This window comes from Aspergillus udagawae (assembly GCF_001078395.1).
Source record: "Aspergillus udagawae IFM 46973 DNA, scaffold_10, whole genome shotgun sequence".
NCBI lineage: Eukaryota > Fungi > Ascomycota > Eurotiomycetes > Eurotiales > Aspergillaceae > Aspergillus > Aspergillus udagawae.
In genome coordinates, this window is record NW_025091273.1 from 380,330 (window position 1) to 407,658 (window position 27,329).

At 48.7% G+C, this 27,329-nt stretch overlaps 10 protein-coding genes across 10 annotated transcripts; 5 read left to right on the forward strand and 5 right to left on the reverse strand.

Annotated features, from left to right (window-relative positions):
* Positions 1-5,270: 5,270 nt before the first annotated feature.
* On the reverse strand, positions 5,271-6,296 carry Aud_001937 (zinc-binding alcohol dehydrogenase family protein; the record flags this gene model as incomplete). Its single annotated transcript, XM_043295939.1, has 1 exon — positions 5,271-6,296. The coding sequence occupies one exon, from the start codon at positions 6,294-6,296 to the stop codon at positions 5,271-5,273; it is 1,026 nt and encodes a 341-aa protein (XP_043151874.1).
* A 509-nt stretch (positions 6,297-6,805) lies between these two features.
* Positions 6,806-8,236, reverse strand: Aud_001938 (uncharacterized protein; the record flags this gene model as incomplete). The annotated part of the gene is made up of 1 exon (XM_043295940.1): positions 6,806-8,236. The coding sequence occupies one exon, from the start codon at positions 8,234-8,236 to the stop codon at positions 6,806-6,808; it is 1,431 nt and encodes a 476-aa protein (XP_043151875.1).
* A 968-nt stretch (positions 8,237-9,204) lies between these two features.
* Aud_001939 (guanine nucleotide-binding protein alpha-2 subunit) lies at positions 9,205-10,905 on the forward strand (the record flags this gene model as incomplete). The annotated part of the gene is made up of 3 exons (XM_043295941.1): positions 9,205-9,413; positions 9,476-10,153; positions 10,206-10,905. 3 exons carry the CDS (start codon positions 9,205-9,207, stop codon positions 10,903-10,905), a joined length of 1,587 nt encoding a protein of 528 aa, XP_043151876.1.
* A 645-nt stretch (positions 10,906-11,550) lies between these two features.
* On the reverse strand, positions 11,551-11,883 carry Aud_001940 (uncharacterized protein; the record flags this gene model as incomplete). The annotated part of the gene is made up of 1 exon (XM_043295942.1): positions 11,551-11,883. The coding sequence occupies one exon, from the start codon at positions 11,881-11,883 to the stop codon at positions 11,551-11,553; it is 333 nt and encodes a 110-aa protein (XP_043151877.1).
* Positions 11,884-12,284: 401 nt separating this feature from the next.
* Aud_001941 (type 1 glutamine amidotransferase domain-containing protein) lies at positions 12,285-13,052 on the forward strand (the record flags this gene model as incomplete). Its single annotated transcript, XM_043295943.1, has 2 exons — positions 12,285-12,606; positions 12,673-13,052. The coding sequence occupies 2 exons, from the start codon at positions 12,285-12,287 to the stop codon at positions 13,050-13,052; spliced, it is 702 nt and encodes a 233-aa protein (XP_043151878.1).
* Positions 13,053-13,874: 822 nt separating this feature from the next.
* Aud_001942 (SDR family oxidoreductase) lies at positions 13,875-14,917 on the reverse strand (the record flags this gene model as incomplete). The annotated part of the gene is made up of 2 exons (XM_043295944.1): positions 13,875-14,799; positions 14,847-14,917. 2 exons carry the CDS (start codon positions 14,915-14,917, stop codon positions 13,875-13,877), a joined length of 996 nt encoding a protein of 331 aa, XP_043151879.1.
* A 3,034-nt stretch (positions 14,918-17,951) lies between these two features.
* On the forward strand, positions 17,952-18,785 carry Aud_001943 (uncharacterized protein; the record flags this gene model as incomplete). Its single annotated transcript, XM_043295945.1, has 2 exons — positions 17,952-18,665; positions 18,720-18,785. The coding sequence occupies 2 exons, from the start codon at positions 17,952-17,954 to the stop codon at positions 18,783-18,785; spliced, it is 780 nt and encodes a 259-aa protein (XP_043151880.1).
* Positions 18,786-19,950: 1,165 nt separating this feature from the next.
* Aud_001944 (zinc-binding alcohol dehydrogenase family protein) lies at positions 19,951-21,059 on the reverse strand (the record flags this gene model as incomplete). Its single annotated transcript, XM_043295946.1, has 2 exons — positions 19,951-20,897; positions 20,948-21,059. The coding sequence occupies 2 exons, from the start codon at positions 21,057-21,059 to the stop codon at positions 19,951-19,953; spliced, it is 1,059 nt and encodes a 352-aa protein (XP_043151881.1).
* A 1,008-nt stretch (positions 21,060-22,067) lies between these two features.
* Positions 22,068-22,694, forward strand: Aud_001945 (DUF3425 domain-containing protein; the record flags this gene model as incomplete). The annotated part of the gene is made up of 1 exon (XM_043295947.1): positions 22,068-22,694. One exon carries the CDS (start codon positions 22,068-22,070, stop codon positions 22,692-22,694), a length of 627 nt encoding a protein of 208 aa, XP_043151882.1.
* A 2,500-nt stretch (positions 22,695-25,194) lies between these two features.
* Aud_001946 (uncharacterized protein) lies at positions 25,195-25,539 on the forward strand (the record flags this gene model as incomplete). The annotated part of the gene is made up of 1 exon (XM_043295948.1): positions 25,195-25,539. One exon carries the CDS (start codon positions 25,195-25,197, stop codon positions 25,537-25,539), a length of 345 nt encoding a protein of 114 aa, XP_043151883.1.
* Between the last annotated feature and the right edge of the window lie 1,790 nt (positions 25,540-27,329).

Below are 27,329 nucleotides of genomic sequence, written 5' to 3' on the forward strand. Positions count from 1 at the left end.
GTGTCGTACTTGGTGTCGTACTTGGTGTCGTACTTGGTGTCGTACTTGGTGTCGTGCTGAGAGTCGTGCTGGTGGCGCTGGTCGTGTTGGTCGTCCTGGTTGTGGGCGGATCGAAAGCGGACCCCAGAATCTTTGCATCAATCGTGACCCCGCTGGTACTTCCCCCAGTCGAGAAGAGCCGGATATCAACGCCGGTGTCCTGCGGAAAGATCTGCGCCGCCAAGGTGACCTCGCCCTGGCCGCCGAAGACTTCAACCGAAGAAGAATCAAGAAGGATGCGCAGAGTGACCTTGCCGTCAATGCCAGTCGCCAGAGGCGCGTAATAAGTATTGGAGAATGTCCCATCAAAGCCAACATTTCCAGACTTGGTTCGATCAACGAACATCCTCTTTGTGCCGAAGTCGTAGCCGATTCGTGTCTGTTGTGCAAGGTCAGAGGTTGCTCTGAGGAGGACGCCGAACTGAGATGAGGACGCCGAGTTCCGGTCAGAGAATGTCACCGTGATATCGAGGGACTTTCCAGAGAGCGGAATGGGTTGGTTTCCTTCAGCTACGGTGTTCAGAGCATTGGAATACGTTCCTGTCTGTAAAGTGGCCCAGTTGGCAACAGGTTGCTGGATGAGTGTTGGCCACCCGTTGATGGTCTTAAGTGACAGTTTCCGAGGGATCGACAACATGCTGCGCCATGGGGAGGTAGGAATATTGCTCGCGTATTGCCAGTTGTTCATCCAGGCAATGGTAGTGCGGTCTGCAGACGGAAGTCCATTGAATGGTGCCGCAGCATAGTAGTCAGGGCCCCAGTCCATCCAGTTGGTCCCTCGCGGCTCAGCGGATACATCCGAGAAGGATATTTCATCCACCAGGATATGTCCCCAGCCGGTCGTGCTGAGATCCGCGATTTCAATGACGGCACTCTCGCCAACCAAACCTGTGACGTCCCAGCTCTTTGGCAGGAGCTGTTCGCTATCACTGCCCGTGGCAGTGCGGACAACCTGGCCGGCGACCTTGAGGTTGATGCATTGCACACCTGGGGCGTTCCCGCCACCAATGAGGAAGTTGATCCACTTCTTGGTGATTGTGAAGGTGGGCGAGACCAGAGTTCCAGTCGTCGCATCGCCATTGTAGAAGGTGTTGACGTAGTTTCCGCGATAACCAGACACAACTTGCTGTCCCGTCAGCGTGCCCTGGGCCGGGCTCTTCCCAACAAGATCTCCAGTAGCGGTCCACCCGCGACTCGCAAAAGTACTGGTCCCATTGAAATCAAACACACCATCTCCACTGGGCGGGGGAGGTGTAGCATCCCCAGTGAAGGTAATCTCGTCAATGAGTATATGTCCCCAACCGCCCGTTTGCTGATCCACGATCTCAAGGACGGCAGTTTGCCCTATGTACTCAGTAACATCCCAAGTCTGTGGCAGGAGCTTCTCCTCATTGCGGCCTGTGGCAGTACGCACAGCTTGGCTTTGCCCCTGGATCTTCAAGTTGATGCATTCCACGCCTGGTGCGTTGCCGCCGCCAATGAGGAAATTGATAAACGGCCGAGTGATTGTGAAGGGAGGCGAGGTGAGCGTGCCGGTGGTCGAGTCTCCATTCAGGAAAGTATTCACAAGGCGAGTGCCAGTATATCCGGAGACGGTTTGCTGTCCGGAAAGGGTCCCCTGGGCTGGTGCAGCCCCGACTAACCCCCCTGTGGCAACCCAGCCGCGTGACGCAAAGTCGGCAGTGCCTTCGAAATCTTGGAACGTAACATCCCCAGTTGGTCCTGGGCCGGAGCCGGTGGCGGATGTCTGGGTACCAGTGCTAGTAGATGTCGACACGGATGTGGAGGTTGGAGGCGGATGCGGAGTGTTGGAGTCCGCAACGAATGCGGTTCCATTAAAACTGCCGACGATGTATTGCGTTCCTGAGCCGACAACTCCTGGTGGTCCGCCGGGGTTGAGTCCGATCTGTACAACCCACTTGGTCTCGGCTTCGTTCCCGTCGAGGGCCAGCGGGAAGATGCTAGGACACTCCCAGACACCCCCGACTGCGTTCATTGGGCCGAACTCACTGGTGTAGGTCCACTCCTTCAGGTTAGGCGAGGTATAAATGAGCAACTTGTGGAGTTGGGCGAGTGAGATGATTGAGACCCATTTCTGGGTTGGCTCGTGCCAGAATACAAACGGGTCTCGGAAGTCACGCCACTGATCCGCGTAGGGTGCTGGTGGGTTAAGGATGACAGGGTTAGCAGCATCGTAGGTTGTCCAGGTTATGCCTTCGTCGAGACTGTACGCAATGGATTGAGCCTGTTGCCCACCATTGACTGACTTGCCGCTAGGTAGATTGCGTGACCCGGGATACTAAGCAGAAGGCATTAGAGGTGCCCAGCATTCTAAGCAAGGAGCTCACAGGACTCACATAGGAGGTATACATTGCCACAAAAGGAATAGTTCCGTTTGTACCGAACCCACTCGTGTTATCGGTATCGGCGACAGCAGAACCAGAGAAGAACATCTCAGAGATGTTATCTGGGTATCCACGCGCAAGTAGGGCAACGGGTTGGTGCTTCCAGTGGGTCAGATCATCGCTAGTAGCATGACCCCATGACATGGCTCCCCAGGTGTCTCCTCCAGGGTTATACTGGTAGTAAAGATGATAAACGCCATTGTGATAAATAAGACCGTTTGGATCATTCATCCAGTTCTTAGCCGGTGTAAAGTGATAACGAGGTCGGTAGAGCTCATTGTAGGTTTGCGCACCTACTGCCTGCAAAAGAGAGAGCCCGAAAGCTAGGGCATAAGCAAAGCAAGAGACCATCCTAACAAGATAGATGCATCCGGAGTCGGTATAGAAAGGCGACTGGGGAAAAGATGCTGATTGTGAGTGCCAAAAGATCACCAGCTCGCGGCGAAGCACAGGCTTCTATAGATTCTCAGGCTCTCGCGTTTGCCCGTCCTGAGCTTCATTTCTGTAAGGCCAAGAGATAATACGGATCCCAAGACTCAAATTCTCACCCCCGCAATTTTTCCCCCCTGCATTATTTCTGCACTACTCTGTATTTCCGCCAATGTTCCCCGATGTTGCGCAAAGGTGGAGAGATTCTGGAAGACTTCCCCGCACATTCCGAAACCAGGGGTGGATGTAGTGTGAACATTGCTGCCCCAGTGGCGTTCGTCTAAGCCAGCAAAGGAAACAGCAGAGAAAGCAATATAGCGACCTTGTTCGGGGGCATCTCATCTTTCCGGCAGGGCACCGCACATAATTTCGCGGAGATCGGAAACCACGGCAATACTGGTTGCACGCGTGACGAGGTTACTCGGTATTATTATGGTCATCATGAGGAACCCCGTGGAGAACCCCTGAGAGATCGTGCAAAATTAGTGCAGAAGTTGCGGGGAGGGACTCTCGACTGCCGATACTCAAATTGCTTAATCTTATTTCATCGCGGAGCCAGCCTAGTCTCCGCGAAATGCATCCACTATGCCGGTGTATGGGCGAATCGTTGGTCTTATTTGACGTTCTTGATTGCCCGTAATAGTTTAACTCAGGCTCTCAACCCTTCAGCTCACTCGTCACCCCTTGGCAGTTACATTGACCCTGTCCCGGAGGCAACGGAGATCTTATTGATCATTTCTGTTCCATTGTCGGGGCCAGCATTGCAGACTTGTCTCATATAATTAACCCTAAGACTGCATAGCTTCATGATGGTTAGTATGGTTGAGAATAACTGTCGTATCAATCAAAATATTTATCTTAGAAAGTTGAAAGGCGCGATGATGCAGGATGGACCGAGCCTCTTCAGGAAACAATGGAACAAGCTACTTGCTGTCTCAGAAAAGCATTTTCTGGTTATAAAAGGAATGGCCCTGAATCTTATTACCGTTGGCTTGGTTACCTAGGTGAAATGCAGCTGGGCGGTTCTTTGCACTGCGGATCCTTGCCTGTGGCGTCATTCTTCGAGGCAAATCAGTTAAATCGGGTCATTCACTAATCATCCCGTGATGCTTCATATCACCATCTGATTCACTACAATCTCCGGGCCACACGCGACCCAGCAGTGTGTCCGGTGGCCGCTATAACCTTCTGTACCCCGCCACGGTGGTCGTCATCGTAATTCCGCATTGGTCCCGATCTCCCGACTATAACCACTTTCCGCATAACCTGAATGTAAGTTGATGTTTTTAAGCAACTTACCCTGTCGCGTCATAGCAATGTAAACAAATGAGATGCGATGCCTCAGGATTGCCGGCCTGCTCCTAGGCACTTAGTGAAGGCTTCCAGGATCTCCCATAGTAGCGCATCTCCTATGCAAGTGAAGGAGATTACGGTTCGTTTGTTTCCTTCAGAATTATATGCGATGCACCTCCCAACATTAGAAATTCCGTGCAGTTTCCCATTACAGCATAATGCATGAAAGACCTGTGGAAGGCCCTTGAAGGCTAGACATGCAAGTCATACCAATGTGACCATGCACATGGTCAAAGCAACATTATGATACTATATTCATGACATGGGAGTAGGGACTAGATTTCCCGACATTCTTAGTTGTTAGTTGCCAAAGTGTTCGACCACGCTCCTGTGGAATCGCATAGCTTGACTGCTCAGAGCAGCAGCAGCGTGACTATGAGGTTGCTTTCATGAGTATTCTGCGTTCCTACCAACTAAAGGGGGATCGTGGACTTTCGGTCCCATCACTTACTAGACTGTCCAAGCTGGGCCATGTTGGCGCTGTCACGCTCTTCCCGGAACAAGATGACTGGCAAATCGTCATGGCGCAGACAGCAAAGTGGGTGTTTCCAAGTCCTGAATATCCAACCCCAGAGTTCAACAATGTTAGCCGCACTCGTTTGCAAGAAGATAGAGTCAAATCCTAAATAAAACGTTAAGGGAGGTTTGACGTTCCTTCAGCACCTTAGCTCATGGAAGCAATTGACCCAGAACACTGACAGTCAATTAGCCCTGCCATACGCTACGGGGGCGACGACCAACCTTCTTCCTCCGCCGTTTGCATGTTTCTTATCGCCGAGAGGCGCCGAGGTAGACCATGCTGATGAATTGACACAGCAGACGAAAGCAGAGAATACAGACAAAGTATGGATTAAACTAAGTTATATTTGTAATGCTTACTTGGCTGCTGCCTGCTTACTCACCCAAATCCTGATGCTTCGGGTTTATTACAGTAGCTCCGAATCCCCGAGCCCAATAGTAGAGCAGTATTGTGTGGATGAATTATGAAGAAACAAATAAACTGCAGTTCTTCGCTCTGACTACCTACAAAACCTACTCAACAAGCTATAGCAAAACAACCAACTTCTTCGCAGAAATTTCCGTCTTTCCATACAAATCCACGGCCTCCTGCACCTTTTCCAGCCCAGTCCCCACAACCACAGGTTCAGGGGCAGGCACAAAAGCTCCCGACTGCAGCGCACGCGGGAGAAAGTCCTCGAACACGGCTTTTCCCACAAAGTTGTCCTTCAGGGTAGTCCCGAAGATATGCTTCACCTGTATTCCATCAGGAGGCGGCGCGAAACCACCCTTGACAGTAGCGACAAACTTCTTCCCTTGTGATTTGCTCAGAATATCAACGCAAGCTGCTGTGGCAGAGACTCCAATACAGTCGATTGCGCCGGCCAGAACCTTTTCCTTGGCTGCGTGGACAATGTCCTTGGTGACAGTTGGACTGCTGTAGTCGAAGACCTCGCTAGCCCCGAGCCGTCTGACGTAGTCGAAGTTCTTCGGCGATGCGGTGGTAATCACCTCGTAGCCTGCAGCAACTGCGAGCTGGATGGCATTACTGCCGACGCTGGATGCACCGCCCCAGACTATAAGTGTCTGTCCGGTGGAGGCGGTGCGTGGCTCGGTCGGGAGGTTTAGATGCAGGAAGTCCTCTTGGAACATTCCAGATGCGGCTGTGGAGAGGCAGAGAGGCACAACGGCTGCTTGTTCGTAGGTGATGTGGTCCGGTATCTCGCAGGCGAGGTTGTCTTGTAGGATAGTGTAGGTCTGAAAGGCGCAGGCCTCCGAGCGTCCGGCCATGAGCCCGACGGCTTGGCCTAGGACGCGATCTCCGGGTTTGAATCGAGTGACATTCTCGCCGACGGAAATTACCTCGCCGGCTACGTCCTCTCCGAGAATGGTTGGGTAGTTCAGCGGGAAGAATGCCTTGGTTTGGATCAATCCATCGATGGGGTTGATGGCAACAGCATGATTGCGAACGAGGATTTCGTTGGCATCTGGCTTGCCAACGGGTGATTCCTTTATATCAAAAGGATAACTCTTTGCTTCTGAAAGCCAGGCAGCTGCGTTTGTGGATGACATTTTGATGAAGGTATAGGGAATAATACTTGGGGTGGAAGGACTGATGCAGTCTTGATGATATGAATGGAAATGATCGGACAAATTCTGTTGATTAGAAAATGAAAGGACAGTCAACTACAAGGTCATCCCTCTTATTTATACCCGATCCCTCGCATCTATTTATCATGCACTATAGTACTGGGTATCAAAAGTGAGGCCGAAGATTACAAACCTGAGCTCAGGCTTAACCCGAGCTGAGGCTTATGTCCGAGCCCCGAGGCTGATCAATCCACAATACATCGCCGTGCCATTGGATATGACCAATCTAATCCATCAAAACTGCGCAAAGCTAACTTAATCTTAGAACGTTGCATGTCTTACGTGATGACACTAGCACTGCTGACCCGAAGCGTTGCCTTTTAGGGCTAGTCTTGCGCATATCTTACTCCGAGTGAACAGTATCCGTTTGTCTCCTGTTTCTGATCGAGATATGATATCTGCGTTGAACTTATTGAAAAATAGAATTTATTTCAGTGGCTAGAAAAGAAAGGGTGCGGTGGGTCACCGATGATAACACAGGACCAACCCAGCGTCATTTCGAATTTTACACCCGCTCGGTCACACATCTCCTTGACAGGCACGAATGGCTTCTTGAGTGATTCTGGGATCAGTTCCTGACGTGGATAGCTGAACCTGTTCTGCCCTTCAGGTATTTCTTCGGATACCCCAGAAGAGATACAGATCCGTTCTAGGTTAGTGAACCTCTTCTTGTGATGAGCAAGGACTCCTTGCAGATTCGGCACGAGCAACGCGCAGTGTTTTGGCCAGCATTCGGCTACATGTAGCGACCTCAAACTGGCAGGCAGAATGTCCTTGAGCACGACGGATTCGTCTTTATCGCGGTCATGGTAGTTGAGAAGGTTCTGGACGCGGATGTGAAGATCCTGTAGGTGGCTGAATTCCGCCAGCGAACCAAACCAACGATCATATGCCTCGGGCCCGTCATTCTCCTCGTCGTCGCTCAGTTCATCTGTCCCGGCCCCGGTCTCCTCGCCATTGTCGTTCATATGGAGTACCTCGAGGCTGTCCTTCTGCGTCAGCAACGCCCTATAGAACTTCCGGGGTTGAAAGTCGACGTATGAATTCCCCCAGTCCTCCGTGTCGTCATGCTGGTACTTGAATTGTTTGAGGTTGGCGCAGGAGGTGATAATCTCCGCCATTCCGTTTCTCCCATTACAGAGAGATTCCAGAACCAGTGATTCCACGGGCGCTGTGCCTGACGCAGACGAAACCGCCGGGTGGTCCAGTCTGTCCCATTCTCTGGTTTCCTTCACACCGCCCAAGTTCACATCCCTAAGCGATGGCAGATGGAAAAATGGGAGAAACTGCCAGTGCGGATAGACTTGCTTCATATCGTCGGTGGTGATATGAAGCGTCTCCAACCGCTGCAGGATCGGCCTGGTATCAAACGGTGGTTCCTTTCGTGCCGCCCGCGCAACAACCAGCGTCACTCTCGGCGCCTCTAAACAATATCCCCCAGAGAGCGTGGTAAGATTTGGCACCGAGGCCAAAAGAAGGGCAAGCCATGCTTCCTGGTTTCCAGCTCGGAGATTCTCGATCCAGTCTTTCTCCTCCTCCGGCGATCTGCTGATTTGCCCTACCAGCTCCTCCGCCGCTTCCAGTAGATTGTCATCACTTTCTCTTTGTTGGGGTTGGGAATAGGTGTATGAATGCCACCATCCGAGTGATAGATTACGGATGGCTGGTCCTACCCGTGGGTTGGCCAGTATCACTTTCGTCAGGGACTCGATCTGAGGTCCATCGATATTGACGTGGTTGTATGCGACCTCGAGAAACAGGGCTCGCCAACGTCGGCATACTTGAAGCAATCGGAGTTTGTCATCTACGTCGGATACATGACTACCGATGGTAAGGATGATTTCCACGGGAAGTGTGTCCATTTTCTGGCTCGGTCGTGCTGCGTATCGGACACGTCGGATTACCGTAGGAGATCTACGCGTCGCTCACCCGCTGTTAGCGTGTTTTGTTGCGACCTGACCTAAATAGCACCGTGGAAGTATAAACGAGCAATATTACATTTTTAGAATTGCTGTAGAAATTAGCAGCTGCCTGTTCTTTACGAATTTACTATTTAGGCAGTGACACTCGTTGCTATACTAGTATATAGAGCAACAGATACATGGTAATCCCTAACCTTAGACGGGCGGCAGAGAGTTTCAACCAAGGTAAGTTATCCTAAGAAGTCACGTCTGGACGACTGGTATTTTCTTGCGATAAAGTTTTAAGTATTTGCGCAATGTGGTCAGCTTCCAGATTCTGACCCGCTTCCCAGTCTACGACTCTAAAGAGACCCGGGACCAATCCCTGTATTTTGTAGGATATTCATACGGGACAGTCTGTTGTGACGGTGATCATAAGTACCTTGATCCAAGGCTGCATTTAAGAAGACGCGATTACCGAATCCCATGATTGGTCGTGAAGTGCTGGGGGGCTAATCAGCCTTGTACAGTTGTACAGGTGTACCTAATCCCTGCACCAGGCTGAATCAGGCGGTGCAGAGCGTGGCTTAGGGACTTCAGAGGGCCATTCCAGCCTCACGAACAACATGAAAATTCTTCAAAACGCTTGACACACGACTATTGCTCATCCATATTGCTGCACGAGAATAATATTTACTCCAAAAATGGCTGACCCTGTATCAGTTATTGGAACAGCCGGTGCGCTGGTGAATGTTATCCAGATTGTGAGCCAGATAATAGTCGCAATCCGTGACTTACAAAGTGATTGGAGTGATACAGACCTTATGTTCCTCAGTCTAGCAAGTCAATTATCCGCCTTACGTCTTGCATTGACAAAGATCGAGGAATGGTTATGTATTGATACCGGGGATGCGCATCATCAGCTGGTCATGGACTTAGATGCATCCATCAATTGCTGCACAGTCCTGCTCGCGAAATTGCAAGATCTGGTAGATAGCCTACGCCAGAAGCAAAACAAGGCTCTCGACTTCCAAAGCAAACTCAAATTGGTATTTGGCAAGAAAAGTGTCGATGATATCCAGAAGCTACTAGAGCACCAAACAAACGCTCTCAGCTTGGTCCTGGCCGCGTGCAACTGGTTGGTACTTTCCTTACTACATCGCCAGAACACATCCCCAAAACTAACACTGAGATCTCAAGCCAAACCGGAGCTGAACAAAAGGCCTTGCTTGTTCGGTCGAGTAGCCGGAGAGTCTTTCGCCAAATGAATTCTGATTCTGCCTCGCTAATGGTCCACCGCGACACAACTTCCATCGCAACACAGATAACCGATCATTTATCGAAGGTGTCGGTTGCTTTTTCGTTTGACCGGGAGGTTTTTACCTCCAATGTGTACGAGAGATTTTTCCGTGGGCTCACGAGGAGGGTTCTGAGATATCCACAAACCCGTGATACTCCAGTGGTGGAGCAGCCTCGTGAACCTAGTGGTGACGATGGATGGCCCTTATTCCAGGAGAAATTATTACTCTTCGGCAGTGACTACGCGGGTACGGACGATATTCTTCATGAGCTAGTTGGCTTAGTGGGAAACCAAACTATCAATATTGGTCTCACCCTTCAACGAACCGCCATATACAAGTTCGTCATCATGAGCACCCAGGCTATTATTGCTGCCCTGAATCGCGATGCCACAGGTCCGCAGCTAGACAGTAATAGGGCACATTGCGATCTCTTGCTGCGGTATATCGACGATCTCAGTGCAACAAAACCTCTGGATGAGCGAATAGGAGAGGCAATACGCTCACTGTGGCAAGACCCAAGTATGGAGAGAGTCCGCCAATCTCCTCGAGAGTTTGCTATACCAGAATCAGCGCTAGAGTAAGTACCCTATACGCTGACATCCCTGGTCTAGTCTGGTTGATGAATATAGACTTTTCGATGATATAGACCGCATCGCCTCCCCAAATTACGAGCCAACAAGCAGAGATCTGAAGATAGTGCGAGACAGGACACCCTCAGTAATCGAGTTACAGGCCACATATATAAAATACCGAAACTCGTGGACAGTGGCAAAGCCAGCAGTCAAACTAGTTAACTTGCAACTTTTAGATGTCACGCTACGCTTCGGATCAAATGTGGCTTACGATTTCAAGGCTATTACAACCATCTTTTTGCTCATCAATATTGCCGGCTACAACGAATTCTTGGAATATGATCGTCTGCGGAGTTCGCTACTTCATTGCACATACAAATCCGAAGCAATGCTACGATCGTCCTGGTTCCCACAGGACACGAGGGTTGTGATTTTATTCAGGGAGCCCGAGGAGTTCGCGTCCAAACTCACTACGCACCCCTTCGCAGATTATTTCCCTGGCTACACAGAGGACAACGAGAGAGACGCAAGCCTCACCTTTCTCTTTCTGCACTTCAAACAACTGCGCCCTAATCACTTTCTTTCAGGGGTGATTATGTGGGGAATTCAAAGTTGTCCCAGAGATTCTATCATAGAGAAGCTACTTTTCATCTCTGAAATGTTGCAAAATGTGCCGCTAAACGCTGTCAGCAGAATGTTGGAGAGAAGGGAAATGAATGTTGACCCAGAGCAGAAATTTCAAAATATTGTTAGTTAGTTATAGTCTATGACCATCTTAAAGGTATACTTCTTCCAGCAGACTGCTTAAGAGTCTTCTTTATTATGCTAGCGTAGACCAATCAAACTACTCTCCAGAGTGGAAGGCTTCGTTACTACGAGCTAATTGCCACCGTATAATAGCAGAAGCCTGTTTGACTTAGTACTTGTGCAAGTACTGTGGGACAGAAAAGGGGTCACTCAGTCAAGGACCTGAAAGGCTTTCTCTCTAGGTCATTCTTGTGGTATGCTATCATGTACTTGCCTAGACATGTTCAAGAAGCGCGCTTCTAGCCCGACGGAGAAATTCATTTTAATGCACTGCAGCTTCTAGATACAGGGAGACACTTCAAATTCCAGCTTTGATCAGATGTTTAAGAGACTATATGACAAAGTGTTGAACATCGAATACGATAAAAGTTGATCAGGCAGAGGACCATCAGCAATGTAGTGTCTCAATAATGTTTGTTGCAGATAACCAAAACTAATCCTTGATTCTTCCCACTCACGACGGCCCCACAGTAGAAACCAGACCGGAGACCTATAGCGGGCTGTTGGGAGCGAAATAAGTTGATGCCACTTAGGCAGGAACTTCATTAGCCACATGTAGTCTTCGAGACACGTCTTTAGTCACTACTCACAGGGGTTAGAAATTGAATGCAGGGCGGATGGTCTGGCCGATCAAGAAAATTGGAGGCTTGTTGCTGAAGTGAGGAACATCCCCCATAATCTCTGCGGCCTCGGCACTTTCGAATGCTTTCTTCATGCCTTCTTCACTTTCCCAGTAGACCTGGCTACCAAAGGCATACACCGGAGCGGCACCGTCCAAGGATGGAATATACTTGGTGACAGACCAACCCTGGAGGCCGTACTTGGACCAATGCTTCTCAATGAGGGTCATGTGGTTCGTAATATAGTAGTCGATGTCGTACTTAGCATCGACATCGTTGGGAAAGACAACAGTGATTGTGCATGCCATAATTAACACTGGGCTGGATATGCACGAGAGAAATGTCTGTGAGAGCAATGACGAGTCAGAGCAGGGAAAAGATGAAGGGAGATCCGTTTGATATTTCTGCGGGTTACTATCTAGCGAAAGAACAAGATAGCAGAGACGTCTATTTATCTTCTCTCGGGGTCAGTTTGTGACCGTTACGTGCAGGGGCATCCAATGGCTTCTTGTAAACTTTCAGCGGTTCTATTGGACCCACGGAGCCATTTGTCATCACTTAGAGCTGAGTGTTCAAGAGTCATTTCGGTAGCACCGAACGGCTAGAATATAAATGTGTGCTCATCGCCTTCGATTCCTTACGTCTCCCCGGGACTCTTAACTAGCAATCCCTCCTCAGGTGTAGCAAATCTCACCACCTCAACCTACAAATGTCACCGAAACCAAAGTTCGTCTTCGTTCTCTCTTCGCAGAGCATTCTCCCAAGTCGAGGCACTCCCACTGGGTGGTATCTCCCTGAACTTGTTCATCCCTATAATGCGCTTGCACCCCTGTTTGATATTATAGTCTCATCACCGAATGGCGGTGAGGCACCTCTGGACCCCTACTCAGTTGAAGCGACCAAAGAGGATCCTGAATGTGTAGCTTTTCTCAAAGAGAAGTCCCATATCTGGAAAAATACCGTCAAGCTCCAATCCCTCTTAGGCAATGCGTCTGAGTTCGCTGGAATCTTCTACGTCGGCGGCCACGGTCGTAAGTTCGCTCCTAAATACATCTATGACTTAACCGGCAGAGGCTGACAGATCCGACGGCTCGTAGCGATGTTTGATCTTGCAAACGATGAGATATCTCATGCTCTTGTCCGTGAATTCTACGAAAGTGGCAAAGTGGTATCTGCAGTGTGCCATGGGCCTGCCGCTTTGGTCAACGTGAAATTATCGGACGGGAAGTACCTGGTTGCTGGTCAGGAGGTCACGGGTCTCTCAAATGCAGAGGAGGAGATCATGCAGTTCACTAAAGATATGCCATTCCTCTTGGAGACCAAGCTGCGCGAGAATGGGGGAATCTACCAGAAGGCTGATAGCCCTTTCGGCGACAAAGTCATCACGAGTGGACGGAACGGCAAGTTGGTTACCGGTCAGAACCCTCCGAGCGCCGGTATGATCGGCAAAAGTTTGATCAAAGCGGCTGGCCTGTAATCTAAAGACTGTACTACATACAGTTCTTTCTGGGGTGTTCACATGGTCTGATTGCAAGCTTGAAGATCAGTAAATAGCTCTCTTAATCCACTGCATCCAGCCAGCAACTGCATATTAGCTGTTCCAGATTATCCAGAACCTAATTGATGATTGCAACCAATCACGACTTTTTGAGTAAGGCACTATGGAGTAAAAGCATGATACCCACTTACCCTCCCAAATAACACAACCAAATTCGGGTCGCCCAGCGGGCCCACTTGAATGCCAACTTAATGCAAGTGTGGTCCAATTACAGAGAGTTTGTAAAAGATGCCACCCTTCCTTTAATCTCTCCTAGCCAATAAGAGAGAAAATGTAAGCAAGTCGCATGCATGGTGTCTGCCCCCAAGATCCCTTATAACCTTACTGACCAATAAGAGAAAAGAAGTAAGCAAGTTGCATGCATGACGTCTGCGTCCCCAAATCTACTTAGCACTGCCCTAACTGTGTCGGTAACCAAGCAGGTTATCCCAACGGCCGGTCACTACTCCGTACTCTCGTAGGCATTCAAGGACGCTTAGCTCGTTGTATTCAGGAATCCTCAATTTCCATGGTAGAAATAAGCAGATATGTCGAAAACACCAAAATCTACTACTCGCATTGTAACTACCAAAAATTTAACCCCCTAAATACCAATTTCTTGGCATTCAGCCGCCAATATTGCTAATGGTCCATTCCTGCACTGTGGCCATTCGAATGCGAGGCGCAATGGCGGTTGATGAATGACAAATACAGGGAGTAGTAGAGTATGGTAATCCTCGCGTGAACCATTGGTACATGAATTTAGGCCTTCACTTCCAACAAAGACTTCACTGTATCCACCACACAATCCTTGAGGGACCTGAAAGGTATGCCTAGAATCTGCTTCATAGGCGTGTTGTCAATTGCGAAGCTGGGGGGCCCATCAGGAACAGGAATATGCTCCGGAAGTCTGTCTGCCAGCTCGGGGAAGTTTTCCTTAATTACTTGGGCGATTTCGTGGTTGCTATATGGTCCGGCGGCAGCCAGAAACCGTTGGCCAGCTGCTTCAGGGACTTCGATTGCACGAACGTGACCGAGCGCAACATCTCTCACGTCTACCCACTGGAATGAATTGGGGGTAATGCCTGATCTCATTTTGCCCAATATCATATCCCTGAATACGGCATTGGAGGTGTTGACGTGCTCAAGAGACTCCAAACGATATGTCGCAGGTCCAAAAACCATAACGGGATTGATGGTGGAAAGAGTGAACCCAGGACTTTCATTTTCGACAAAGTCCCAGGCAGCTTTCTCTGCAAATGTCTTGCTCCCCACGTATGCTAGCTGACCATCTGTCAAGGCCTGCTGCATTGTGATAGGGTTCCAATGCTCAGAGGTGTATACAGGTATCGCTTCCTGAAAGTTCATGACAGCAGCAAAGGAGGAGGTAATGACGACTCGTTTGACCGACGGAGCGCATCGCTTAATAGCTCGAAGTATTTCCGTTGTCCCCATGATAGCAGGATCAATCATGTCCCGCTTTCGGTCTGCTGCATGATAATGAAAGGGACTAGCCGTATGTACTACAGCGTCGAATGGAGGTTCTGACTGGACAGCCTTGTCGAAGGCTCCTGAACGCGCCATGTCCTCAACGATAACGTACGAGAGGTTATTGGAAAACTCAGGATAGCTTTCCTGGCATTCTCTCCCCTTCTCATTGCTGCGTACCGTGGTCACGACAGTATGACTGCCAGTTTGTCAGTTAATGCCCCTGCTAGTTTCAGGCGTACAAACCCATGTTGGAGCAGGTAAGCAAGACAGTGCTTTCCAATGAAGCCACTGCCGCCGGTAAGGAGAACTTTCATGATATGTCCACTTGAAGCAGAAACTGCGATCTATAAAAATTTTTTTAGATGAATGGAGGACTTTAAATTGATCGCAGGCAGAGTATATGGATGCTAATCAGATATATAAGTATTTAAGAAGCACGTACGTCATACATTATTGTCGAGTCCACCATCGGGCTAGAAATGGGTCAGCGGCCTATTCAGATATTACTATCTCCATAACAATAATTTCAATTGGAGCCATTTGATATTTCCATTAACGCCGTCGTGGCAAACCACAAGGATGTTGGGCTGGTGGGGGAGATGGGCCGTCCTCGATAGCATCGGCCATTTGCCAGCCGCCTTTTGAGAGTGTTTGGAAGGATTCATGAGTTTTTGGCTTTGGCAGCCACCCTGACCCCGGGCAGCCAGAAAAATGAATACCAAGCCAAACCGATGGGACGCTGTAAACGAGATATGACTGTATGTAATTTAGCAGGTAATCATACCTTCGCGTCAGGTACTTTATCACAAAGGGCCAATGAAGTGTAAAAGAAGTGGCTGTAGGTAGGTAACTTCTCCGTACTATATCTTCTCAATCTGCTCCTGGGCATTACGATAAGCCCCAGGTTCTCGATCTGGTTGGCTGCTACAGATGCGTCCAAAGGCGAATAATGCGGCTACTAAATCCTGTTGAGGCATCCTGCATACCGCAGTATCTCGACCAGACCAGCAGTTTTCCAACCCACTTCTGCAACCGCTTTTCATCAACCACCATACAGCTCAACAACTCCAGTTACTGACCAAGGACGTGTTGTGCCGGTAAGGCATGTGGATGAACACGCAATATCACTGACATCCCTGCTCCATGGATCGCGACCATTCTCACACAGCAACCTTTCTCTTTGTCATGGTGGCTGCATCTCAGGGTCATGCGGAACCTATCCATATCTATTTGAACTGCTAGGAAATTCTCCGGCGGACCGGATTCGGTGTAGCAACTAAAATGTCTCAAAGACCGGAACACTTACTCCTTCCAGCGTGGACGCAATCCCCCGTCTATGTACATTGTATACCGCACAAATTGTTTAGCAAGACCGCACGTACGTCTTATTCGCTGATTACATTCAGTGTGCCCATTAGGGATCATCTTTAGGCAGCGCACCAGATTGAAGCAAGGGTGAACACAGGAAGGCCCTCGAGAGTCTATGCTTCGTGCAAGAAGAGGAAACTCCGAGTACGCTCACGCCACCCAAACGAAATTACGTAGTTTCCTTATACCTAGTCTGAGATTGACCTGAAAACAAAATGAGAGTAGTGTGACTTACGGGTTGGTGGCTGCAGTCAATGACAGAGAGCTAAGCTGTCATGTCACGGATACCTCTGTCCTAACCAGTTGTTGATCTGTGACGAGACTCACTCGACGAAACAGAAGGTTGTGGCCCGGCACAGGTCGGCATATATTGTTCCCGTTGCGTTGCAGCTTGGATGGGATGCTCGCGCTCAGAAGATGTTTTTCTCCATCAACACCTTTGGGCTGCCACGCAGGTATGAACGCCCTCGCGCTTCTCTATACCTAGACTAGTACCGCGGGGCATCTCTTGTCATGCGTGGACGCACTTGGCTTGGCTTTCAGGTCGTTCCAATTAAGTAGTCCTGACATATTGCATATGGCAACCGCAGAAGTATGTGGACGGTATCAGAAAAGTCGGTCAGGCCATTCAGAATCCGATTCCACTAACTCGCAATGAATGACATATGCAAACACACCTTACTGAGTACAGGTGCAATACCGAAGCAAACACCTCTCCAGATATTGCTGTCATCGTTAGACAGAGTTGCGCAACGGTGCCTCACTTCGCACTCCTGTGGCTTTGGCCGGACAATGATGTGCCGTCCTCAACTTTGCAGATAGTGCGTTCCTGTACTCTCATTGCCCTGCTCTATATTGCTAGCCAGCCTTCTAGCGACCCGATGATCAAAAATTGGATCATTCAGACCCTAGATGGCATAGCCAAGAATGGAACTATGAGGATAGAAAGGACGTTGATATCCTCTTGAAGACGGCGACTCGTACGGACTATTGCACAAGTTACACAAGGAGTGCCAGCTATGCCTTTGCAACCTGTGAGAAATCATTTCATCTATGGGAGTCCCGCGAGAATTTTCAGACGAGCTGCATCAGAGCGTGCTCCGTGTTTTCTCGCATGGTCTAATCTGTGCGCGACTTGTCTGAGAACCCTAAATCTATGGCTGGATCTAGGGTTTCTCCTCTGCCGAGGAGGGGTAAAAATCCTGTCTACCCTTAAGTCGATAACGAACTTAGTGTTCGTGGATCGATGCTTAATAAAGTAAGCGGTTCGGCGACTTCGCACATAATCCGATTGCATACTTTCAAAACCGCAATAATGTTCCGGGTTCGATAATCTAGGTGAAATATATAGTATCGGCTGTAATGAACATGAAGCCATATTGGTCATACGATATTGTGTGAGGGGAGAGAATCAAATATATGGAAACATGCAGAAATCAATTCAATTGGATAGGTGGTATGATTTATTCAATAAATATGATATTCCTCATGTAAGTATATTAAATCCCAAGTTTCACAGAGGATAATGTCGCCGTCCCCACTAGTTAGTATGCAGTGATTGTCGCGCGCCACGGCGTCCGATCGGCCCGGTCGGGACATACCCTCCGTCCACTTGAATCCCTCGAGACCAATATATGCCTACTCATGATAGGTTTCATTAGTAATGGACAATAACTAGGGGTTAATCAGATCCTCGAAACAATGTTGCGTAGGCTTCAGGCCATGGGCCTCGGACGACCGATGCCGCCGTTATTAGAAATCACCCCTCGCTTGGAGCCTCTGCGCCTGACGGGTAAGAAGATCATGAACGGACTCAATAAGGGACACGACTAGAAAAATATATAGGCCTGATTGAAGCCCAGTGATACGTAGGAAAAGGGTAAAAAAGAAACACAAAACTACTGTACTGTTTGTCATATCTGAGTTTCCCCTATCATCAGTTGCAGTTGTTTTACAAGAAGAATCTTGCACTTGCGCACCATGCCTAGCAAGCTCCGTGACAATGTGTCTCGCGTGAAAAAATTCAATCCATTGGGCATATTGACATTTATTGGGCTGCGTGCGGCCGATTCTCTTTTCCAGTACGCCCTGCTTCAGCGAGGCTGGGCATCCAGCTTGATCGAGCTCGTCGGTGCTACAGCCGTGAATCGCAACCTCATTGTTCATGACTCGACGGGTCAACTACACCCTTATTATGCTATTATTTCATTTATGGCTCTCGGTAGCAGTGTGAAGCAGATTTTGAACGCACTGCTCGTCTTGGAACAAGAAATGTCGCCATCATCAGCAATTGTCATTGCACTCTTCAACACTGTATGCAACTCGCTGAATACTATCCTATCGGTCTGGGTGGTTACGGCACAAGCGCCGGGCCGGCTAAGCTTCTCTGGCATTCTGCAGTATCCACTTTTGCTAGCTGGTGTCGGGTTCTACATGGGCGGTATTCTGGTAGAGGCCGCCTCGGAACTACAAAGACGATCCTTTAAGAAAGATCCCACCAACAAAGGAAAGCCGTATGCTGGCGGATTATTCTCAGCAGCAAGACATATCAACTACGGCGCTTACACGATTTGGCGAGCCGCGTATGCATTCACCTCGGGTGGCTGGCCATGGGGCATTGCCGTCTTCTCGTTCATCTTCTACGACTTCGCGACTCGGGGTGTTCCAGTTCTTGACAAATATCTTCTGGACAGGGTGAGTCGCTGTGTCTATGGCTGTTTATGAGAGACAAACTAATTCGAATCAAAGTATGGTGAACAGTGGCAGGCAATCAAGGACCGCGTTCCGTATCGTCTGATTCCTGGCATTTACTGAGATGCAGTCTGTCCTTTACTTTCAATGGAGCCCGGACCGGTTGGTTACTATAAGCTCCCCCGGATTCACCTCTTTTCAATCCAATGATGGCTATTCTATCACTTCTATCACCAGAAAAGGAGGTGGCGTTTTGACAGTGAAGCAAGGTAATGTACTCTGAAGAGTCGTGCTGTGTTAGTAGGAGTTATACATAAGCATATTTTAATTGAAGCTTTCTTCTTAACAACTAAACTAGTTGTAACGATGGGAGGCGTACACTATGGATTTTGCTGTCAAGTGGATGGCCATGCCTTCTAAGGTGTCTGCGGCTGCAATCTGGAGATAGCACACTGAAGGATCCACTGACTGGTATTCGAATTACCTGGCCATGGCGATAACCATTCGCGAACAATAGCCCTAGACGAATCTTGGCAATTGCCAGTTGGCCTGCGAAGCTATCCACCTTTGGGTCGATCCAGTCCTGGGCGGACAACCATCAATTCTGTGTGGTGCTAAGCGTGGTAGGATGTCTTTGGGCGATGATGTATCTCGCTACGAATCATCAGGGCCGATGTTGGCGCCATTCATTGTCCGCTGGTGATCGCGACCAGGGGAATAGGCCTTTAGCTCGGCTTGTGTTGTTGAATACTAGTATTGCGGGCAAGACTCGACACAAGCCGCTATGTAGATTAGAACGTAATCACTTGTGCATTGCCGCAATTTGAATTTGGCAGGTAATCAAGTCGAAATTACATTGCTACCCAAGGTGGATTAGCCTGGGGAAGAGAATGGACGATAGGTGGGTTTATGAAGTTGGGTGTCAGTTGTCGAGTACCCATCATCAAGCTATGGACTCATTCACTGTTCTCTGAGACAAGTAATTTGTCCAACATCTATTAGTATCTTTGGCACATAGGCTGGTTTTCTGTGTGTTTTTAATGGCTGGATATTGTGATCGCTTGGACAATAGTATCACTAGCGCTTATGTACACCATGGCCACTGGCCTAGAAACCAACGCGGCAACCGGGGAAACTTTGGGATGTTTTGTAATTAATTCGCGGAAGAGAGCAAGGCGTCAGATACACTTTTGCTTCTTTTGACGGCTATTTTCCTAATTTACGTCGCCTTCCAACCTGAGCTTCCTCTGCAATCGATACTACTCCTTTTCATTCGGAGGTTCTGTCTTCATAGACTCACAACTATCTTCTGCCCGTGGCCGTCTCTGTAGCCATCCAATGCCGCGTTAATCCTGTCAGGACCAGCCCCCTCAATGAATTCGCACCTCAGTGAACGAAGGTGCCCAGCCTGCAGCCAACCCACCACATTCTCCCAGAACACCATCGACACCTCCGGATACAACGCGCTGAACCCGAAAGTCAGCCGTCTGTCGTAGCCAGCTGCCTTTTTCTCAATCAGCGCTTTGTCCGTCTCAGTCTCATCCACTGGGTTCAGCGTGATGAGGCAACCCTTCCGGGTGTTTGACAGCGCCGCGAGGCCGAGGTTCTGGGCGGGCCCTAAATTTACCGTGTCGAGCGCATAGATAAGCTCGTCACCTGTGACATCTCGTATCTGGCGTAGAATCTCGTCGTGGCTAGCATAACGATCAATCACATGCGTTGCGCCCATACCTTTCAACTCTGTGGTATTCCGTGAAGAGGCAACGGTGACGATCATTCCGAAGCCGAGCATGCGAGCAAGTTGAACAGCATATCGGCCGCAATTTGATCCCCCGCCGACAATAAGGATAGCATGATTCTTAAAGTCTGCACTAACATCATCGACGGCCGATGGTAACGGCAGGCCTAAACCAGTCGAATGGAACATAGCGATGAAAGATGCTATGGCGCAGACGGGAATGCCAGCGGCCTCTTCATCCGACAGACCCGTGCCTGCGACCCTGGCGGCAAATCGGGCATCGACCAAGGCGAATTGTTGAAGACCGCCACAGTCTTTGAGCTCTTCGCCAGGGACAAAGTTCACATGAGCAAATATGTGCTCACCCACTGCAAACTGCGATGCCTTCGTTCCTGCACCACGCCTGACCACAACCCCTGCAAGCTCGTGACCCAGGACTTGAGCGGGCCCTTTGAAGAACAAGCCGACATCCCGCGTTTTCTGATCAAGAGGATTTACTAGAATTCTATGAGGAAGAATTGATTTCCAGTGGCAGACATTGACTTACAGCCTGTAGCCGTCACCTGGACCAGAAGTTGATTTTCCTCTGGGTTGGGAATCGGTCTTTCCACTAGAACGGCAGGGGAGTTGAGTCTGGTGACAGCGATGGCCTTTTGCATGTTGATTTAGAGTCGAGAAAACTTCGATACGATCATACGCGATTCAGCAAGAAGAAGCCTACAATTTTTGCTCGCATCTAAGCTGGCGAATTGATGCAATTTCAATATCTTACTGCAGGCCCAGTTAAGCCAAGGATATCAGCAATGTCGGATCATATATTCAACTGCAATGTGATTGGTCATGTAATCACATTGCATTAGCTCCTGCTGCTAGCCCCACTCGTATCCACCATTCTGGTACCTTTGAATGTCTTTGACCCACGCTGGCAGTTTAGCCGTCTTGCGAGTTGCCACTGAACAAATGTATTCGTATTCTGCGGACCATGTACCAGCCAACGGGTTGATGATACAAAGTAGCCGTAAGAACTGAACTATAATGACTAGAAAGTCATTTGTCCTACCTATATTGTCGTGGAATATTGCCCTCTTTTTCGACATGGTCGGAACGCACAAGGTTCAGTAGCAGCAACTTAGTCCTGGCCTGGAACGTCCCTTCAGCCAGTCAAATTCACCGTTCCGGCTGACAAATACCACTGACGAGTTGTAGTTAAACTAAGATCCTGCATGTACTCATCTTAAATAGGGATAACGTCCCCCGCATCCGAGTTCACCTCCTTTGTATCCTACCTTAATGTAGGTCCAGTCATAAGACGCATGTGCAATGGTTCCCACCATTCCATTACAGCAGTTACCCCAACAACAGAAAGCACCTTCTGAAGATGATTGGACTGGAGTTAGTGACCCTGTTACGCGTCGGCGATTACAAAACCGACTAAATCAAAGATCTTATCGTTAGTAGTCCTTATTTCTTCGACAGGGTACTAAAGAGGGTTAACTTTTCTAACTGCAGGGCAACGTCACACTAAGAATAACAATACTGGTCACCGTGGTCAGGCAAATAGTGTGGACCCCAGCCATGACAGTGGCCGTCCTGTCCAACTCATGAGGAGTGCATCTGCTGCAGCTAACACCGTCTCACATGTCGCTGCCATAATTTGCAGATTAACTATGGACCAACACTCCACATGCACCTTTGCACCGCCAAATATCCACGAACTGATGAACCAATTTGAACGAGACGCTGTGGGAAAGTACCTTTCCGGCTCCCCAGAGATAGACCATCTCCTCTCTCTCAGTAGAATAAATGTTCTACGCGCGGCTTACGAAAATGTCATTGCGCTAGGCATGTCTGCTGAGTGGCTATGTGCGGATGAAGCAGTTTCCGTGTTCAGTCAGTCCTGTGCAGGGGTGCGAGAAATAGATATTCCCCAGAGCTTAAGCCCAACATCCTTACAGCGGAGAGTTCCACATCATCCGTGGCTGGATGTCTTTCCTTTCCCGCAGATGCGGGATAATATGATTCTGGCTGGAGATGCCCTAGATGATGATGAGCTGTGTCATGACCTTGTATGTTTCTGGGACACTCGTGATAGCCGCGCAACGCTACTCGTCTGGGGAGCTCCCTGGGACCCGCAGAACTGGGAGGCTAGCGAGGCGTTCGCCATCAAGTGGCACTGGGTACTAAGAGGCTGTCCTGACCTACTGGTTTCTACGAATAAATGGCGACGGAGGAGGGGTGAGAAACCTCTTCCGTGGAGGGAGATCCTCGGGGCGGGAAGAACACAGGTTGTATAATTTACCGTTGGTTTGAAACTATTATGGTGCTGAAATGTACTTGGATTATCCTGTTAACTCCTATCAATTGCGGATCCTTGCGGCCACGAACAAGAGAAAGATCGTGTGTCTGACATGGTCAGTTTCATTCAACTTTTGAGACGCAGAGTCAAACTCCAGTACTGGTAGTCCTTCATGGGGGATCAGGAGCAGGAATATCTGAACTAATAAAGCCCTGATATTAAATTCTAGAGGTTACGCAAATATACATAGATTTCTGGTACTATGCTGGGTGCCATTTAATAGACTAGCATCCATCACTTCACACCTGTGGGCTATCATTGGCTAGGCTTATGAGTCATTACTAGTCGTCAAATCCAGTGTATTCCCCGCATTGACAGGGTCCGCCAGTTTACCGGTAAGCTCTGCGAATTCCGAGGAGACGATAGATATGAATGGGGCGCGAAGGGAAAAGTCACCCAGGCTATACTCGACTGCCGGATGAGAACACCACGGCAAAAACTACGCAGAGAGGTCGGAGAAGCATTCCGCGATATACCAACCATGCTCAGAAGGAAAGGGGGTGCCGAGCAGATTTTGAACGCCTGGTTTAAATCGCATAACACATCACTGGCAGTGTTTTACCTGTTCAAAACACGACAATACTGCAAATTCGCCTTGGGGGATTCCAACCTTCTCATGTAGGTTGGGAAGTTTGTGGGCTCGCTCGCCAACGATCACTTCTTCGCGGATATCCATAGTGGTGGCTGAATCCCGATGGTGTTGCTGATATTATCAAAACCATCCGTATGGTCCTTTTGTACACGGAACTTGAACATTAGCAACCTGCAATGGCGAATTTCTAGGACTATGTATCGTCGTTTGATAGAGTAACGGGGAAGCGTACCTTAAGGGACCATGAAGAAAGCTATTTGAAGTCAGTGTAGAAGCGCCTAGCGGCGCCACAGGCAAAGGATATGGAGGAAGATCTTTTTGAATCTTTCAGGTACACATAAATGGAGAAGGCCGGATGGGTTTGGAGGCATGCAAGGAGCATTCAGTGCTATCAATGTTTGGATGTAGGTCATTCGCTATCCAATTTTGCCATTGAGACAACGATGAAGGATTATGTTACCGGAAATCAGCTTTATAACTCAGGGCTTACTAGGTAACTATATTCACGCGAAACCAGACTCCGGTGATGTCTGATATCAGGTTACGGAAGTCTCGATTGCCCTTTTGCGGCAACCACCCTGGGTCACCAATGACGAAACTGAGATCAGAGAACCACGGAGGGCCATGAAAAGTCATCATGATGTCAGTCATATGATACCAAATCAGTCCAGACAGATTGAAATTGAGACAAATAGCTGAATCCTTCATCCCGTCAAGAACACCCCTAGATGATATCCCTCCGGGTCCAGTGAACGAAAAATCAATGTTTGCCAGAGGGGCACAGAACTGTCTATCCAAATAACGACCTTACTTCAAACAGCCCTTAGATTTGTCGCTTCAGCATGTGTGCTTGCTTTTCCCAAGGTTCTATCTGACCTTTCGTCGAAGCTAGCAAGCTTTGGTATCCTGGGGCCTCAGCCTTGTAAGTCCTGAGATGATAACTGGTGGGAGACCGAGCCGCCCGAAACCTCCATACTCGGGGTATAGTGGCTTGTTTTGAAAACCTAATGACATGATATGCTAGGCTTAAAATAGATCACTTAGTTATTTGTTTGGTATGCTACTAGTAATACAGACTTTCCGAAAAGCGGCTTTACCACATACTCTCCCTTCTTCTTTCCTGAACCCTCGTGCCGAAGGAACGTGCGAGAACACCTCAGGGCTAACCTACGCACTCTGGACCTATTGCCAGCACCGGCCATTGCCTGCAGACTCTCAAGGGCTATAGTAGCTGGGTTATCTCTATACTCTTTTTGCATGATTCGAAGCTGTTCACATCAGCCACATACGACAGGACAGTCCAATCAAACTGCTATAACTATGGGAACATGGATATTAACCGATTGCAGCATAGTCCTATGCTCTATTAACTGGGTAGATAGCATAGCAAGGAAGTTACCCCTTACGTCGGGTATAGGATTTATGCTGACAGACAGACAATGCACGATGTTCCTATGGTACCATTGCATCAATATACTGTGCCACTTGCATCCCCTAACATTCCTGGGATCATTTGGACCATCCAGCGTCATGCCAAACCCTGTAGAAGGGGTAATTATGTACGTTGTTTGTTACACAAGGCCTCTTCGCCTCTACACATAAACTCCTGCATATCATCCTTTTACAGTTTGCTTTGCTAGCTTAGAAACCCGGCAACTAATATAAAAGGGTGAAGTATTGCTTTCCGGAGCATATTCTAGTCGAGTTGAAAGAAGTGACCAAACACTCAAGTCTCAATCTTGCGCTAAAATATTTCTTTCCTCATAATTTTCGTGTTTCATGTTAATACGTTCTGCATATCACCAACTCCAAGCTTATTCCACCAACCTACAAGCATCTCGGCACAATGCGACTTCTTTTAGTTATCTTTCTATCCCTCGTGACTCCATTGGTGGTGGCAAAGGACTGTTTGATTGAATTTGGCCGGAGCAGGGATAGGGAAGACATAAGCTACTGCCTCGCCGATCCAAATGACAAGAATTGCCTCGAACTTGCAGCGGACTTCGACGACCAACCTGAATACGAGACTGGGCGAGCAGGTGGCAGAGCAATTCTCGTGGTTTCCTTCAAGCCCAACGACGAGCTTACAGCAACTTGCTCCAAATATGACGGCAAATTGATAAGCGAAAGGGAGGCGGAACAACTCATTGAGAAGTGGGAAACAACTCCCTTGGCATTGGAGGACTTTTAAGGGCTTGGAGGAGTATCTAAAGAATAATCAGTAACCCTCCGGACTCCAGGCGTGCCACGGCGCTTGCATCGTGATTCACCCGTCGGTCTAAAGCATCTTTGACGAAAAAGGCGTTATTGGCGACGAAGAACGTGGATCATCCGAGTCGGGCCATTTTTGATTACATCCAATTCTATCAAATGGTTTTTGGTGAATTTATTATTGCTAGTATAGCCAGTAGCTATAAAATCTATCTTAAAGGAAAGAAAGAAGGCTTGTCACAGATTGCTAGTCCGAAAGCGGTCTCGCGTAGAGTCTATATTGGATCTTCCAGTCTTCCAAGGTCTAATTCGAGGCCCTTGTATTTAAATACCTTGATTCTACGACTCTCCAACGAATAATTACCAGTGAACCATTTCCAGACTAGTGTATCTTGTGATTATGGTTTAAAAAGAAACCTCTATATACAGATCATGGAATTCAGATTCGGGCGGCTCTGTATACCACCAATATTGCCCAAGATTCAGAGACATGCGAGAAGAACTACGGAGGAAAATTGGAGGCGCATTTAGCAATATTTCAAACATGCTAGGAGGAGGGCAACAAGGTAAGGAAAGTAAGGTACAAGTCACTGGCAAGACAACAGCACCCTAGGGGCTGTACTGTTCATTGCATATAAGGAAAGATATATAGATAGGTAGGATAGGGAGATCCTGCATATCGCCGATGGCGAGGGGTCAGCGTATGAAATCATCACCATCATCATCCTCTGTATACCAATTGAATACATTCAGGCTCTTTTCCGGCGTTCGTACAGTCGATGGTCGGTAATGTATCCAGACATGGAATTTTCGCCTATCATACCAGTGTGCATGCTATCCTGCTATCCCTTTTCTGGCTGGAAAACAGCACAATTCCAGTGGGGCTCTTGGCAGTACTTAAGGACTACGTGCCGCATGTTTCCTGACCAAGAGTGCATCTCAATACACTGCCTACTCTGACTGTATTTTTATCTTGCTCTTACGCAGCGGCTGTACCCCCAGTCGGGTGGGCCTCTCACCACCAGACGTCCCTAGTGTCTAACGACACCCCTCGTACCGGGAGCTGGTTATTGCCCCAAGGGAACGACTTGCGTCCTGGGAGGCTTAACATGCATTAGCATGGGAATCACATGGAATCACCTAGTTCAGAGTTGTAGAAAGCCCAGGTTTAACAGGAAAGTAGGGTAGACTTCTAGGATGAGTTGGGATGGGTTAGCACATGAAACAATGGCAGCGACAGAAAGTAGCATCACGATACGACATGTGATGCTACATGTGACCGGAGTATCAGGCGAGTCTGTTGAGTATCATGGTGGCTAGATCTTATGGCAGGGATTGGGAGCGGATGTACGAGGCAGCCCGCCCTTGTACACGATGACTCCTTAAGTCAATCAACAGCAATCGTTCTGGCTATCACTCTGGCTTGGAGCAATCAACATGAAACCCAGCTCGATATAGCTCGCCCTTGCGAGCCATTACAGCGCCTTGTCACTGTAGTAGTGAACGACATTTCCTTCTGCTATCACCTCCATACACAATCAGTCCTGCAGGAGCGACTTTAGACATAGAATCGCAGATATGAGTAGCTTTCTGTCAGAGAGGTTACCACCACGAGTAACCAGTCTCCGGGCATGCGGCGCAAGTAACTGGTATAACATTTCCCTCATTCTCACTGTCTCGAATGAAAAGATTCATCAAAGTATTCCGGTCTCACTGACTGCTGGAAAGGAAAAAGACAAAATGTCGGTGTTCTTTACCTTTCCCCGGCTA